Source organism: Grampus griseus, assembly GCF_964374135.1.
Source record: "Grampus griseus genome assembly, chromosome: 5".
In the NCBI taxonomy this organism is placed as follows: Eukaryota; Metazoa; Chordata; class Mammalia; order Artiodactyla; family Delphinidae; genus Grampus; species Grampus griseus.
Window position 1 is genome coordinate 67,926,373 of NC_138998.1, and position 14,830 is coordinate 67,941,202.

Consider the following 14,830-nt stretch of genomic DNA (forward strand, 5'->3'; position numbering starts at 1 on the left):
AAAGAAAAAAAATGAGCCCCTGAATTAATACCTTTGAAAAAAACATGATATTCTCCTAGGAGAATCTGAAAGTCTTTTCAGGAAGGAATGAAATCAGCTAATAGCATTAAATTCAACATAAGGCTATCCTTTGCATGAAACAATCTTAAATATCGATTTCAAGAATAAAATTTTAAAGTTTTCTTGATGTTAAATGATTTCTGGCTATATACCTTATAGGCAATAGAAGAATCTATAATTCATACATGTTCAATATCATGGTAAAAAAAAATCCTGGAAACAGAATGTAATTATGTGTCAATTCCAGATGTCCAAAGAAAATACAAATTCAAAACAAAACACACACCAGAGAATTATCCAGAGTTTAAGGTATTTAGGGTATTACATCGATTTGTAAGTTCAATTTTCCAAAACCCTCTTCTTTAAGGTAATAATTTTATTTCATCTTTATGATAGTTATGTTTTCATTACATTTAGCCCTCTATTAATAACAACACAGTTTATTTTAATGCTTGTGGAGTCTTGATTTATTTTTTCCTCTGCTTTTAGGTGTGCTAATCTTTGTGCATGTGCATTTTTCTACCACATTGCAACAGACAAGCTTTGGTTCAATTTTCTTATCCTACACAAAGAAAGATTTTGAGTGCAGAATCTTAGCCACTGGGTCTTGGGTTGCCATTTTATTTTCCTCTCCTTGGGTGGATTTATTGGAAGGAAATGGGTAAAGGGCAAGGGGAGAAAAGGAAGGGATGAGAGAGGGACGAAGGGAAGAGTTCTCAGCTATGTTGAATCTTGATTCACAACTTTGCCTCCATTCATGGTTGGTGTTCCGGAACTTTTCCTCGAACGCCCCTGTTTTTCTCCAATCTCATGTAGTGATGGCTCTCTGTACATACACACTGGAAGGCAAAAATCACATTAATTACTCTTTACAATAGTGGACATAAATTTCGCCTCAATAAACAGCTCAATTTTGACTTCATAATATTGTTCACTCTCATCACTAGCTCTTCTTCCTATGTGAAAATGAGTTTTAACTTAAAACATTTAATGGATACACATAATTCTCTTCTAGTTCTATCAGTCACAACCTTTTAAGTCTTCCCGAACGGCAAACACATGGGTAGTTTCTGTTCCTGTATAGATAAGGCTTAAGTTTTTACCGTCTGCTAACCTATATAATAGGATTTTCATCTAGAGTTAGAGGAGACATTGGGAGTATAACATTTAAAGGGTAGAAAGAGATATTTTGTTTTTTAGCCTTTAGCCTGCAATCTTGGGGAAAAATTCTTATTTACATGATCCTAATCTTTACCCTACTGCAAGAAATATGACATTGTTTTATCAAATTGAAATATTTATTGCCAACTTTCAGGGTATTCATCTATAGTTATTCATCAGTAGGAAATGTGATTATGCAACCGTGAGATTTCAGTTCACATCTGTATAAACACTTCCTTTTATCTCTATTGTTTTGTCTGGCTCTAAAGCTCAGTCATCTGTGAATTATCGTGGCTCTTGCTAGATTATTGCATAGAAAGAAAAATGTTTTTCAATTCACAAAGATAAGATAGGATCTATTAGCGTATTGAGTCCATTAAAAGAGATTCATTTTACTGTTGTGAGACAAATGTGACTGTATATGAGTATATGAAATATTTACTTAAATATCAGGAGGTATTTTTATCTTTGACTTAGGAACAAATAGTTGCGTACTCCCATCTATTGAACAATCACTACAATACCTTGGTAATCTGAATGTTATTTCCAATCAGATTGCTTCTGCCGATGGGCTTTGCCCTGGAACTGGAGACCCGAGCATGGCCATGAATAAAACAGATGTTGCATGGTGGTTAAGAGCACCAATTTGGGAGCCACACTGCCTGGTCTACATCCTTAGCCACTTTCTAGCTCTGTCTAATGGACACATAGTAAGCATCCAAAGATGTATAAGAAGAATGAATGAGCTGATCTCTTCATGAACATTATGAATAAAAGATTTCAGAGAACATACTGATAAATTGTTTTGGTTGAAGGTATATCCTAAATCCAAAACTAGATTAAGAGAGTTAAGCTACAAGTAAGCTTCTCCTCAGACTCGTTCAGTGATGAAGAGATAGGTCTCTTCCAACATCTCAGTAGTAGGGCTTCTTAAATGTCCATGTGCATCTGAATCACCTAGGGGTATTGTTAAAATGAAGACTCTGATTCAGAAGGTCTATAGTGGGCTTGAGATTCTGCATTTTTAATAAGTGCCCAGGTGATGCGGATGCTGGCAAAACCACACTGTAGCCAGTACAAAAAATATATATAAAACATGTTTGTTAAGTATATTGTGCACGATTATTATACATATATATATATGTATATATATATATATTTTTTTTTCTTTCAATACGCGGGCCTCTCACTGTTGTGGCCTCTCCCGTTGCGGAGCACAGGCCCCGGACACGCAGGCTCAGCGGCCATGGCTCACAGGCCCAGCCGCTCCGCGGCATGTGGGATCTTCCCAGACTGGGGCACGAACCCGTGTCCCCTGCATCGGCAGGCAGACTCTCAACCACTGCGCCACCAGGGAAGCCCTACACATATATTTTTAAGTGAGATTTTAAAATATTTCAGTTACTGCACTGAATGGTCCCTCCGATATCCTCAAAGGACTAACTGCCTTTGGCCTCACTAGCAAAGTATACAGAGGAAACTAGAAAGAATTGATCCTGTAATTTTCAGATGGTGCCAGTAGGTAATTCAAGTTTCTACCTTTCTTTTACAAAAGACAGAAGATCCTTAAGATTCTACTGAAATCTTGAAATTCCTCAAGCCTAAGGTCTTTTACCTATATTTCTGTTATACACAAGTATTAAAATCCCCCAAATTAAAAAATGTTTATATGTGCAAAATAGAGCCATGTATTTATAACTGGTTAGTGCACAGGGGAACTCAGAAGTAATGAAGTGATTCAGTTGGAAAGTTATTCATATGATGCCATAAAGCAGTTTTTCTCTACTCTGTCACCTAATCAGTTGTGAAAATCCCCAGACCTGACTACTGACTGCTAAATCAGCCTCAAAGAATGAAAAAAAAATATTTAAAAATACACACAATAGATTTTGACACGCAAATTTCTTAAACTTCAACTTACAGGCACTTGAAGAATATTACTCTTTAATTTCCATTAAATAATATAGTTTATAGTTTTGTTTTTTGTTTGTTTTTGCGGTACGCGGGCCTCTCACTGTTGTGGCCTCTCCTGTTGCAGAGCACAGGCTCCGGACGCGCAGGCTCAGCGGCCATGGTTCACAGGCCCAGCCGCTCCGCGGCATGTGGGATCTTCCCAGACCGGGGCACGAACCCGTGTCCCCTGCATGGGCAGGCAGACTCTCAACCACTGCGCCACCAGGAAAGCCCTAGTTTATAGTTTTTGTATCTGAATTTCTTACTGTTGCAATTTCTTTTTTGTTTCCTTGTATCATAGATTCTACTCAAGACATTTGTTTTTAACTTTTATCTTTTTTTTTTTTTTGCTATTTCTCACACATAAAATACTTAAGTTATGACAACACAAAATGTTGCCATTATAATTATCATTGCAGATAGCTTTTCAAATAACTTAACCCTGCTGACCATCCTAGTATCAAGTCCCCGTAGAGTTTTCCAAACTGGCATCTAAAATTTTTCAGTATTTCAAAAAGAACAAAACTCACTAGTGTCATAGCAAAATGTGCAACTTGCTCTTCTTCTCGGACAACTCAATCACTAATTTTCCAATATTTCCATTAAATGGAGTAATAAACTTCCAGGTTTTGAAAAATATATCTTCTTATATATCGTAGCTGGAAAATTAAGAGTAATTAAACCAATGGATTCAATTTAATTTCTTGGGCTTTAATTTTCATTGTTATTTACAGACTCTCAGATGCCAGTAATACTACCTAACTTAAGAAGCTGACAAATAAAGGGGTATGAAACTCAATCAAGTTTTAGAATTAAAGTGTAATTAAGAGACCATGATCCAATTAGAAAGCAAAGAAAGAAAGGACAAAACACTTCTCTTCAGGAATGTAACCTCCTTTGATAGTTATATTAACACTCCATAACTGTGCTATTCTGTCTGAATGGTACATAATAAAATGATGACACAAAATACAAGAAGAAAACAAGAAGGCATAAGTGTTCTATAAAGTGCATTATAAGCTCAAAACATAAACCCAAATCACTGTGATGTACACAATAACCACAATCATAACCTCTTAAATAAACCTTTAATCCCGTCAATAAATCTATTTCAGAATTTTCAAAGCCATTTCATTTATTTATTTTTTATAGGCAAATCGTCTTTTAATGAACTGTACCGACAGACAGAATTTTACATTTAACCCTAACTGGGACTTGGACTTCTTCCCAGGCACTGAATGATCACAGAGAGACTAGACTGTAGTAGAGAACCCGAGCTGGCATTTGACTGTGAAGATTTTCCTGGATGCGGCTGGGCAGTGCCGAAACCTGCCCAAATGGATATTCAAAGCCATTGTAAACTGACCACCTCATTTGATAATTACAATAACCAGGTGAATAAAGTAGGCGAGAAACATAAAAGAAACTAAGTAACTTCCCTAAAGTCAGAGGGTGAGTAGTAGCAGAGCCAGATGGGAGTATAGGATTTCGAGGTCCTAGTCAAAAGTTTTTAATAAAAGCAGAAAAACAGTTCATCAAATAAATGGTATAAATGACTGTCTTATACCAATGTTTAAGTTATTTCTGTATATTAATGTAGATCCAGGTTGGCTTCACCTCTACCATATGTTCCTAATGTCATCCAAAAATGGTAATGAAAACAAATTCGGGATGCCTATTATAAAAATAAATAATTAAATAACAAGTGTTGGCAAGTAGGTGGAGAAACTGGAACCATTGTACATTGCTGGCAGGAATTTAAAATGGATAGCCACTGTGAAAAACAATATGGTGAGTTCCTCAAAAAATCAAGCATAGAATTACCGTATGATCCAGAAATTCCACCTCTGGATATACACCCAAGAGAAAAAAAAGCAGGGACGTGAACAGGTATTTGTACACCCGTGTTCAAGGAAACATTACTTACAGTAGCCAAAATGTGGAGCACATTTGGTTGGTTGAACAAATAACAGATACACAAAATGTGTTATATACATACAATGAAATATTGTTCAACCTTAAAAAAGAACAAAGTCCTGACACAAACATGGATGAACCTTGAGGAACTAAGGCTATGTGAAATAAGCTAGGCACAAAAGGACAAATATTTTATGATTCCATTTATGTGAGATACCTAGAGTAGTCATTAATAGAGACAGAAAGTAGAATGGTGGTTGCTGGACACTGAGGGAAGGGAGGATGGGAGTAAATACTTAATTTCAGTTGGGGAAGATGTAAAAGTTTTGGGGATGGATGGTGGTAATGGCTGCACAACACAGGAATGTATTTAATGGCACTGAAATGTACTCTTTTTTTTTTTCTTAATTGGAGTATAATTGTTTCTCCCTTTGGGATTCCAGTTAGATAAGTATTATATCTTCTCACTCCTTCTTCTGTATATCTTGGACTCTGTGATATTTTCTATCTCCTCTGCCCTTTTGTCTACATTCTCAAGAATTTGTTTTTTAGATCGCAGTTCTTTATTTTTTTATTGGAGTATAATTGCTTTACAATGTTATGTTAGTTTCTGCTGTACAATGAAGTGAATCAGCTATAAGTATACATATATCATCTTCCTCTTGGACCTCCCCCCCATCCCACCCATCTAGGTCATCACAGAGGACCGAGCTGAGCTCCCTGTGCTATACCGCAGGTTCCCACTAGCTATCTATTTTACATACGGTAGTGTATTAATGTAAAACCTATTCTCCCAATTTATCCCACTCTCCCCTTCCCCTACTGTGCCCACACATACGTTCTCTATGCTTGCATCTCTATTCCTACCCTGCAAATAGGTTCACCTGTACCATTTTTCTAGATTCCACATATATGTCTTAATCTAAATATTTGTTTTTCTCTTTCTGACTTACCTCACTCTGTATGACAGACTCTAGGTCCATCATTGCAGCATTATTTACAATAGCCAGGACATGGAAACAACCTATATGTCCATCAACAGATGAATGGATAAAGAAGATGTGGTACATACAAACACTGGAATATTACTCAGCCATAAAAAGGAACAAAATTGGGTCATTTGTAGATGGACTGAGAAATGTACTGTTAAATTGGTTAAAATGGTAAATTTTATGTTGTGTATATTTTATACAACATAATTAACAATTATACATAATTTTTAAAAAATCACACACACAGAAACAAACACCCTGAGTGTAAGCTGTAAACAAAGAAGTGACTATTAAAGCCAGAGATGTCCTATTTGCATGGGAAGAGCCAAAAATTCCCCAACAGTCAACAATATTAGTCTTAGGACTGTTCTGTGAAAGAGAGAATTGAGATATACTGAGGGTACAGGGTTGGTGAGAGGATAGGAAAATCTGATGAGAACATCCTAGGACTGTGCTACCTAATACAATATCCATTTTGCCATATGTGATCATTGAGCACTTAAAATGTGGCTGGTCCTAATTCAGATGTGCTAGAAGTATAAAATAAATACTGAATTTCAAAGACCACACAAAAATTAATATCTCAGTAATAATGCTTCATATTGATTATATATTGAAATGACGTTTTGAATATACTGGGTTGAATACATTATTAAAATTTATTTCATATGTTTGTTTTTATTTTTTAAATATGATTACCAGAAAAGTTTAAATTACATATGTAGCTTGTATTATATTTCTATTACACAGTGCTGTCTTAGAAGTTTGCTGTTCTCTGGAAAAGAAGTGTCTTGATTAGAGTCAAAGCTATCAATTACTATATGATGGGGAGGGGAGTTGAGGAAACTTCCTGAACTGACTGGACCTGACCTCCATAGGCAAACTTAGGAGAGACAGAGTATCTTAGATTTCTTTGATGGAATGAACTGGTTCACAAAACATTTATTGGCCCTTTTAACTTGGCTTAACTATTAATAATATTGTATCATTTTGATTCTATTACTGTCTTTTCATTTCTTTCCTTCCTCAAATTCCAGTTACTCTTTTGCTGACTAATATCCAGAGATGAATTTGTTTCAGCATTAATTTGTTCATTTATTTTATGAACAGGTACAAATTACTTTGTACAAGGCGCTCTGCTAGATTCTGCGGCGACTGCAAGAAATGCTCTCTTGATTCCTTGCCCTCAAAGAGCTCAAGGCTAAGAAAGAGAGCACAGGTGTTCACACAAATCACAGGGTAGAAAGGGCCATAGCAGAGTTTCATGGAAATGAGTTTATAAAATAGTTCTTTGATGTTGATTTAGCCTTGAAGGATGCAGAAGATTTAGAGAAATGGATGAGCTACTAAATAAGGATGAAGGGATGAAGCGCAGGTTGTATAAGAGAAACAGTGACCAGTTGAAGGATGGGGTAAAACTGAGAGGTGGCGAGGGATGAGAGTGGCAGGGCCGACTTGAGTCAGACCTCTGAATCCAGGCCAGAGGATTTAAGCCATGATCCTGATACAGTCAGCCTTGATTTGTTAGTGAATGAACAGTTAATAATATGTCCATCAAGTATATGAGTGTATAGGGAAAAATCTATTTATTCAATCTCTTTATCTAGAAAAATGTCTATGTTTACATGACATTCATAGCCAGTCAGGGTAGTCAAGAAAAATCAAACTGAATCTTACTGCATAGATTACATAAGAAATCATTGGCAGCGTTTCAAACCTTTATGAGTTGTTCTGATGCCTTGCAAACACCGTCTTAATTTCTTAGGAACAAACTTAGCTGGGCGCCATGATGTATGAGACCAGCTGCTTATCTCCTATACAGTTGGCTTTCTGTATCTGTGGGTTCTACATCCTCAGAGTCAACCAACTGCAGGTTGGAAAATATTCAATTAAAAATTTCCAGAAAGTTCCAAAAAGCAGAACTTGAATTTGCCCTGCTCTGGCAACTATTTACATTGTATTAGGTATTATAAATAATTTAGAGATGATTTAAAGTATACAGGAGGATGTGTAGGTTATATGCAAATACTATGCCATTTTATATAAGGGACTTGAGCATCTGCAGATTTTAGTATCCACAGAGATTCCTGGAACGAATCCCCTGCAAATACTGGGGGATGACTGTACTCAACATCTAACACATTTCAAACACCATGACTCTGACTGCAATTGAAAAGTGGGGCTCTCTTTGTTAAGCTAACTAACATGTTGAGAATGGTTATCCTTTTGTCTTGGGGGAAGCGTAATTTAGCTTAGCACTTAAGACGACTAAACAAACAACAAATGATAAGTCAAGAATTATTAATCCCGCAAATGAGACTCCTATATACTGTACAGTAAAATTTGGAGTTCTGGTATTAATTTCCAATCATATACTACTAAGCAATTCTGAGAAACCTTTAAGAAACATTTCCAGGGAACTGTTGAGATTCTGATCTTCAACAATTATATAAATTCTATAGCTCCTAAATTGTGCTTCTCAAATTATTACTGTCCCATACAAGATTAAGTTTTTTTTCTTCCCATTAATAAGTTCCTTATTAGTAATTGCAAAGAACCCTAGTCTCTTGGTTTGCTGTAGTTCAAAGGACTAAAATGGTATTTAAGTAGGGGCTTTTCCATCACTTTCTTTTACTATAAGCTATTATTTCATTAGAAAATAGAGTTTTTAGTCAATGCTTTAGAAGTTTTTAAAAATCCTTGAATATTTTCTTCCCAAGTGCTCTGTTTTATGCATTCTGGGGCACTATAGCTATGAGAGCAAAGTTTGATATTCTAGTTATTTTGATGAGGAGTCATTTCCAAATTGAGAATAAAGTGAAAAAACAAACAAAAAATCCAACTCCCTATCATTCTTGTCCTCCCAGCTCTGCACACCTGTTTCACAGAAACTCAGGTTCAGTGCCACTGCAGATTTAACAACCGGAAACCAAACCAGTGAGGGGAACTTGGGATATAACTCTCTATTTCTCATTCAGGACCTTGTGGGCTCCACTTGTGATACAGGCTTTACTTTCAGTGGGCATGATTTAATGGCCAGCTGTTGGTATGGAACTGGTTTCTAACTGTGTTTCTTTCTGATTTAATTTTATACTATCTTTCCAACGAAGTTTCAACATCCAAATTTCAAGAATGTTCAGTGTCCTGATAGTGCAATACTTTCATGATTCACAACATTATATCTCTTTCATTTGGCTCTTCTGGGTTGTCCTGATCCTATTTCTTGCCCTCTTTCCTCTTTAAAGTATGAAAAAATATACCTGCTCTTTTTTTCAGCCCACAGAATGCTTTTGAGATAAATATTTTTCTTACTCTAACATATGTGGTATCATAATAGTTTTGGATAAATGGTAAAAAGGAGATAATGCTCTGAAAAGGGAAGTATTGCAGTATGGTTCTTTAGATCTCTTTCTTCAAATCAGTTTTCTATTTTTCCTCTATTCTGATATATGTTTCCATTTCTTCCTCTTCTTCCTCCTCCCCCCTTCTTCCTTCATGTCTTCTTTTTCTTCTGAATGTTTCCTTTTATTCATGTTTTGACTTTTCTTGATTTATAGTATATTGAAGCAGAGGGATTTATCCCAGCTTTCAGAATAAGAATGAGGTAGAGATTTCATGAGAGAATATTCTTCCTCATTTGCAGACACAAGGACAAGCGCGGATTTCTAGTAACACAGCCAACGTTACGTATTACCTTAAGACGTAGCATCTGCTAGGAATCCCCAGTTCATCCCTTTAATGTGAACGGAACACACTTGTATGATGGACCCTAGTCACTTAGTGACTTGGTGTAGTGAAGGCTGTCATTTTCACAGCTGTCTGAGATGCAGTGGTCCATTTTTCTATAGAAAGCCCTGCAGTCCTGTTATCAAATAAAATGCTACACTTGGTCATAACAAGACCATAAGCTACCAACCTTGTAATAATATATGGTATTTGCTCAACTTATTTTTTGCTTTACTTTTAAATGCAAGGTTGTGCCATTAGAAAAGAAAAGGGCCAAATACATATCACTGGGCTTTGAAGTCTTATTAAAAATAAATCCATCCTCTCTTTGTAAGATTAGTTATGGGTCTTTCCAGGGCAGGCTTTCCACTTATTATTTTTCCATTATATTCTTTCACTGGTACCTCTGCTGCAAATGCAGTTATCAGAATAGGCAGGCGTCCCTTGCCATTATAATAACTCAGATTCCCTGTTTGCAACTTTTAATGTTCAGCAATCGGTTTTATGTTAGTTATCAGAAATTTCTCTTGGAAAACTTAAACTAAAATAATGCCTTTCTTAAAAGTATGAAAAAGTGACATCTCAGGGGTTGCTGTTATTTATAAATCAAACAACAATAATAAACCAGGTTTCAGGTACCATGCCGGGGTATTCTCCTTCTAAGTAGCCACTGTCCTCTTAATCATAGCTAATATTAACTGAGTACTTGCTAAACATCTGCACTTTATATACAGTAAGTTTATTTTAAATGACCCTAAAAGGTGGATACTTTAATTGACCTCTTTCACAGTAAAGGAAACTGAAGAGCAAAAACGGTAGTTTGTTCAAAGTAGTGCACTGACACAGGCAAAATCTGCATTCAAATTCATGTGTGATTAGCTGCAGGGTTCCTGCCCTAAGGGTATAGCCAAATAGTTTAAAGAGTTTGGAGAAAAACAACACTTAATTGCTTGGTCTCAGTCAAAGTCTTGACCCCAAACCTCTGGGGTGCTCAGCAGTTCGTGGAGTCCTATTACGTTTTTCTACCCAGTTTCCTCTCTCATTCTTCCCAAGTGACTATTCCATACTTCTCTTCCCTCCTCAAACTTTGAAAACTGCCTCAGACCCTCCTCAGACTCAGGTAATAGGCTTGCCTTCTTTTCTTTTCTCTTCTTGTCTTCTCTTTTTCTCCCTCTCCCTTTATCCTTCCCTCCTTTCTTCCCTCCCTTCCTTCCTTTTCATCAATAAACTACCATGCTTTGTACTTCCCTTAGAAAAGAAATGCAGACGAGAAAGTTTTCATATTTCCACCACAAAAGTTACCAACCCTCACACATCTGCTCATACATGTTCTGGCTCCCTGCTTGTTAAAATGCATGAACTCTTCCTGTTTCTATTTAAATCTAGCCCTCCCCTTGCCATGTGTGTCCTTGATCCCATCCCTGCTGGTCAGTGTTATTCAGTGACCCTCTCTCCTATAATACCAATTTTCACTTCTCTCCCATCAGTCTATAAATACGTTGTAACAGTTCTAAACAAATAAACCTCACCATGCAACTACCATGTTTCTCTCCACCTTGGGCCCCATTTCTCTACCTCCCTTTTATAACAGGACTCCTCAGAAGTGTCATTTAATATTATTTTCTTCTTTACCTCCTGTTATAACTTGAATCTACTCCAATTAGACTTAGTGCCCACTACTTCACTGAAATCACTCCAGTCAAGTCGCTGTTGAACGTATGTTCCAATCCCAATGGTCATTCTCATTCACCAGCGTGCTGGACGCTCTAGCAGTATTTGGTAATGGTAACAGTTCTTGTCTTAGTTTTACTTCTTTCTAGCTGAATGGACCTGGGTGAGTTATGTAACCTCTCTTAAACTCAGTTTCCTCATGTTTAAAATTGGAAATTTTAATCTGCATCCTTCCAAATGTCAGTGACTATCAAATGATACCCCTGTTAAGGAAGAATGTTGAAAATAACAAATCATCCAAATGTAAAGTAGTACAACTGCTACTAATGATTACTTTTATATTACTGCTGCATTCTTATAAATTGTTTAAAAATTGAAAATTCTGATAGTTATGGAAGAACTAGGTGTAAATCTTTAAGTGTCAACATTACTCTGGAATTGAGAGATGGAAAACTTGAGTGGAGGGCAATTGTAGTTGTTGCTGACAGATTCTATTTCCCAAATGGAGGCAAGATAATTCCAGTTTCTAATAAAACTCATAAATGACACTTTATAAAGAACCTTCATGCTAGTTGAGACACAGATGTAGAGAACAAACGTATGGACACCAAGGGGTGAAAACCGTGGTGGGTGGGGATGGTGGTGTGATGAATTGGGCGACTGGAATTGACATGGGATTGACTGATGTGTATAAAATTGATGACTAATAACCTGCAGTATAAAAACAAACAAAAACAACTAACGCTAAACTTTCTTTGGGTTATTTGTATGGAAATATGTTAATATAAATGTTTCAGACATTACATGAAATTTCTAAAAATCTTATATGTTCTGGTATAATGTAAGTCATAATTCTAGTATTACTTTAAAATGTATATCTCAGAAATCACTAAATTTCCTTGTCAATTGAAAAAAAAATAAAAAAATAAAACAAAACAAAGAACCTTCATGCTCTATCAGTTTCCATCAGAGAAGAATGAAATATGACTAATATTTTTATTACTACCAACTTAATCAAATTTTCCTTGGCCCTCTGTAATCTCCAAGTGGAAAGGTTAGATTGCTCTGTTAGTTAATGGACCATTAAAGAAATTTAATTGTCTTAATAGCAGATCATGGAAGGGTGTGAGAAATTAACAGAAAGCAATTTCACACCTTAATTAATGTCACATAGAACCCCTTTTGGAACTGTAGCAGAACTTTATGTGCTGGTTCAGAACGTATTGTCAAAAGGATGCACCCAGTATGCCGTAAATATTTGTTATAAAGAGTTAAGAGACACTGTGAACAAAAAGATCTATATCTTCATTTAGAAAGAGATCAGAAGCAGTATTTGTGTGCAAGAGATGGATATAGAAGAAGAATATGTCAGGGAGAGGTAGGAGGGCTTTATTAAAGACTAAATTCAAAGCCAGGAAAAAGCTGCTTTGAATGAGTTAACTGGTTTGGGGAAAGAAGGTGTCACAGGCTGGCAGAGATCCCAAACTCAAAAGGTGGAGAGAGAGATGCTGCTATTATCTTTTCTGTAATAGAAACATTCAAGAGCATCAAAAGTATGTTTTTACTCCATCTTTCTGTTTTTGTCTTTTAGTATGGTTGGGTCCAAAAGAGGATTTTGGAAAACAAACCGTCTAGTTCTCTTTCAAGTTAACTGAAATAAAAACATCAAAGTAATTTGCCAGGGCTTCCCTGGTGGTGCAGTGGTTGAGAGTCCGCCTGCCGATGCAGGGGACACGGGTTCGTGCCCCGGTCCGGGGGGATCCCGCATGCCGCGGAGCGGCTGGGCTCGTGAGCCATGGCCGCTGGACCTGCGCGTCTGGAGCCTGTGCTCCGCAACGGGAGAGGCCACAACAGTGAGAGGCCCGCGTACCGCAAAAAAAAAAAATAAAAAAAAATAATTTGCCATTAGTATCTTCCTGATAGGAGTTTTACAAAATCAGGACTCCTGATTTATTCACTTCTTTGGTGTTTTAGTACAAAGGTTTTGAAGAAATTATTATTTTCCCTCCAAATTCAATTTTCATTGTCTCTAATACTTTATTCAATACCATGCCTCACAGCCTTTCTCTAGTACATAACACAGTAACACAATGTCCAATTTCCAAGGGAAAATGAAAAAGGCTCTTGGCATTGATCTGACAGATTTGAGAGATCCAACTTTCTTACAATGCCAATCTTCATATTATTCCTGTGAAATAGATGGAATTTATAATCAGTTGCATCTCCAGAGATTACCTAGGTTGAAGTAAAAAATTATTTTTGCAAAATTACTTAGCAAGTCATTGGTAAAATTTTTATTAGAAGAATTAGACATTTGTTTATCCTTGACTAATTGATTACTATCAAGTTACTCTTTCTTAGTGATCAATGTGGTACAATAGTTGGTATTACTTCCACTAACTCCATATAGTAATTTAACCCAGCACTAAAGTACAACCATCCTAATAGCAGTAGGAGAGGTAATTAAATATATTAATGTGTTTAATATATTTAATTCCATGGTGTCAGAGTGACAATTTACTCTATATTAGATTAGGCTTAGTCCAATATATAGATCATACTAATTTGAATACATTTAAATAATGGCCTACAGCCAGACTGGATCAAAATGAGCACTGAAACAGCAAATTCAGTTTAGAACACTGAGTCTCGAACCTGGTTGCCATCAAAATAACTTGGACAATAAAATCAGAATCCTTTGGAGATTCAATCTGAGAATTGGTAGCTTTTAAAAGCACTCCAGATGGTTTTGATACTGATGTTTGGGAACCAATGATCTACATTATATACTGCTGAGACTTCAATTAGGTTCTATTAGCTTGAAGCAACAGTTCTAACAGAGAGAAAGGGTAATCTGTAACTGTCCTAAAGGTGTGTGAGTGTATGTGCATGTTGTGTTAGTCTTATCTTCCCACTAGAAAATAAATTGGTAGAAACTGGTTAGGTGTTCCTTTAGTCCGAGTTTAATATTTCTGTAGCAATGGCTCGCAATTGATATTTACTAATTTCACTTTGGAAATGTATTTCTCACTCCAGGATTAAGTTCTTGAAGCTTAAATCTTGGAACGCGCACATATTCTTTTCAGGGGGAAGGAACTAGATTCTGAATATCCAACCACTTGCAAGAGCTGAGCAATGAACTCCGTGAAGGAGGAGGGAGGAGAAAAGGCAGAGATTGTTTCTTGTTCTTTGTCAGAGAGTATTTGGCTGGTGTATCTGAAGCTAAAGGGGGAGGTCACCATCCAGACAATTAAATCTGGGGGAGTTACTTATCTGTGGTGTGAACAATGCTCTGAATGGACAAAACTGGGAATGGTGAAGCCTGCACTGCTGTCTTAAATTCCAGGGGA

General features: G+C 36.5%; 1 protein-coding gene across 1 annotated transcript in view; it reads right to left on the reverse strand.

Annotated features, from left to right (window-relative positions):
- Positions 1 to 683: 683 nt before the first annotated feature.
- The window catches only part of FGF12 (fibroblast growth factor 12), a gene marked incomplete at its 5' end in the record, with an annotated part of 243,638 nt that continues 229,491 nt past the window's right edge, over positions 684 to 14,830 (reverse strand). The window contains one exon of the mRNA XM_082654973.1: positions 684 to 899. Coding sequence (XP_082511099.1) covers positions 781 to 899 — 119 coding nt within the window. The 3' untranslated portion in view covers positions 684 to 780. The remainder of the gene's footprint in view (positions 900 to 14,830) is intronic.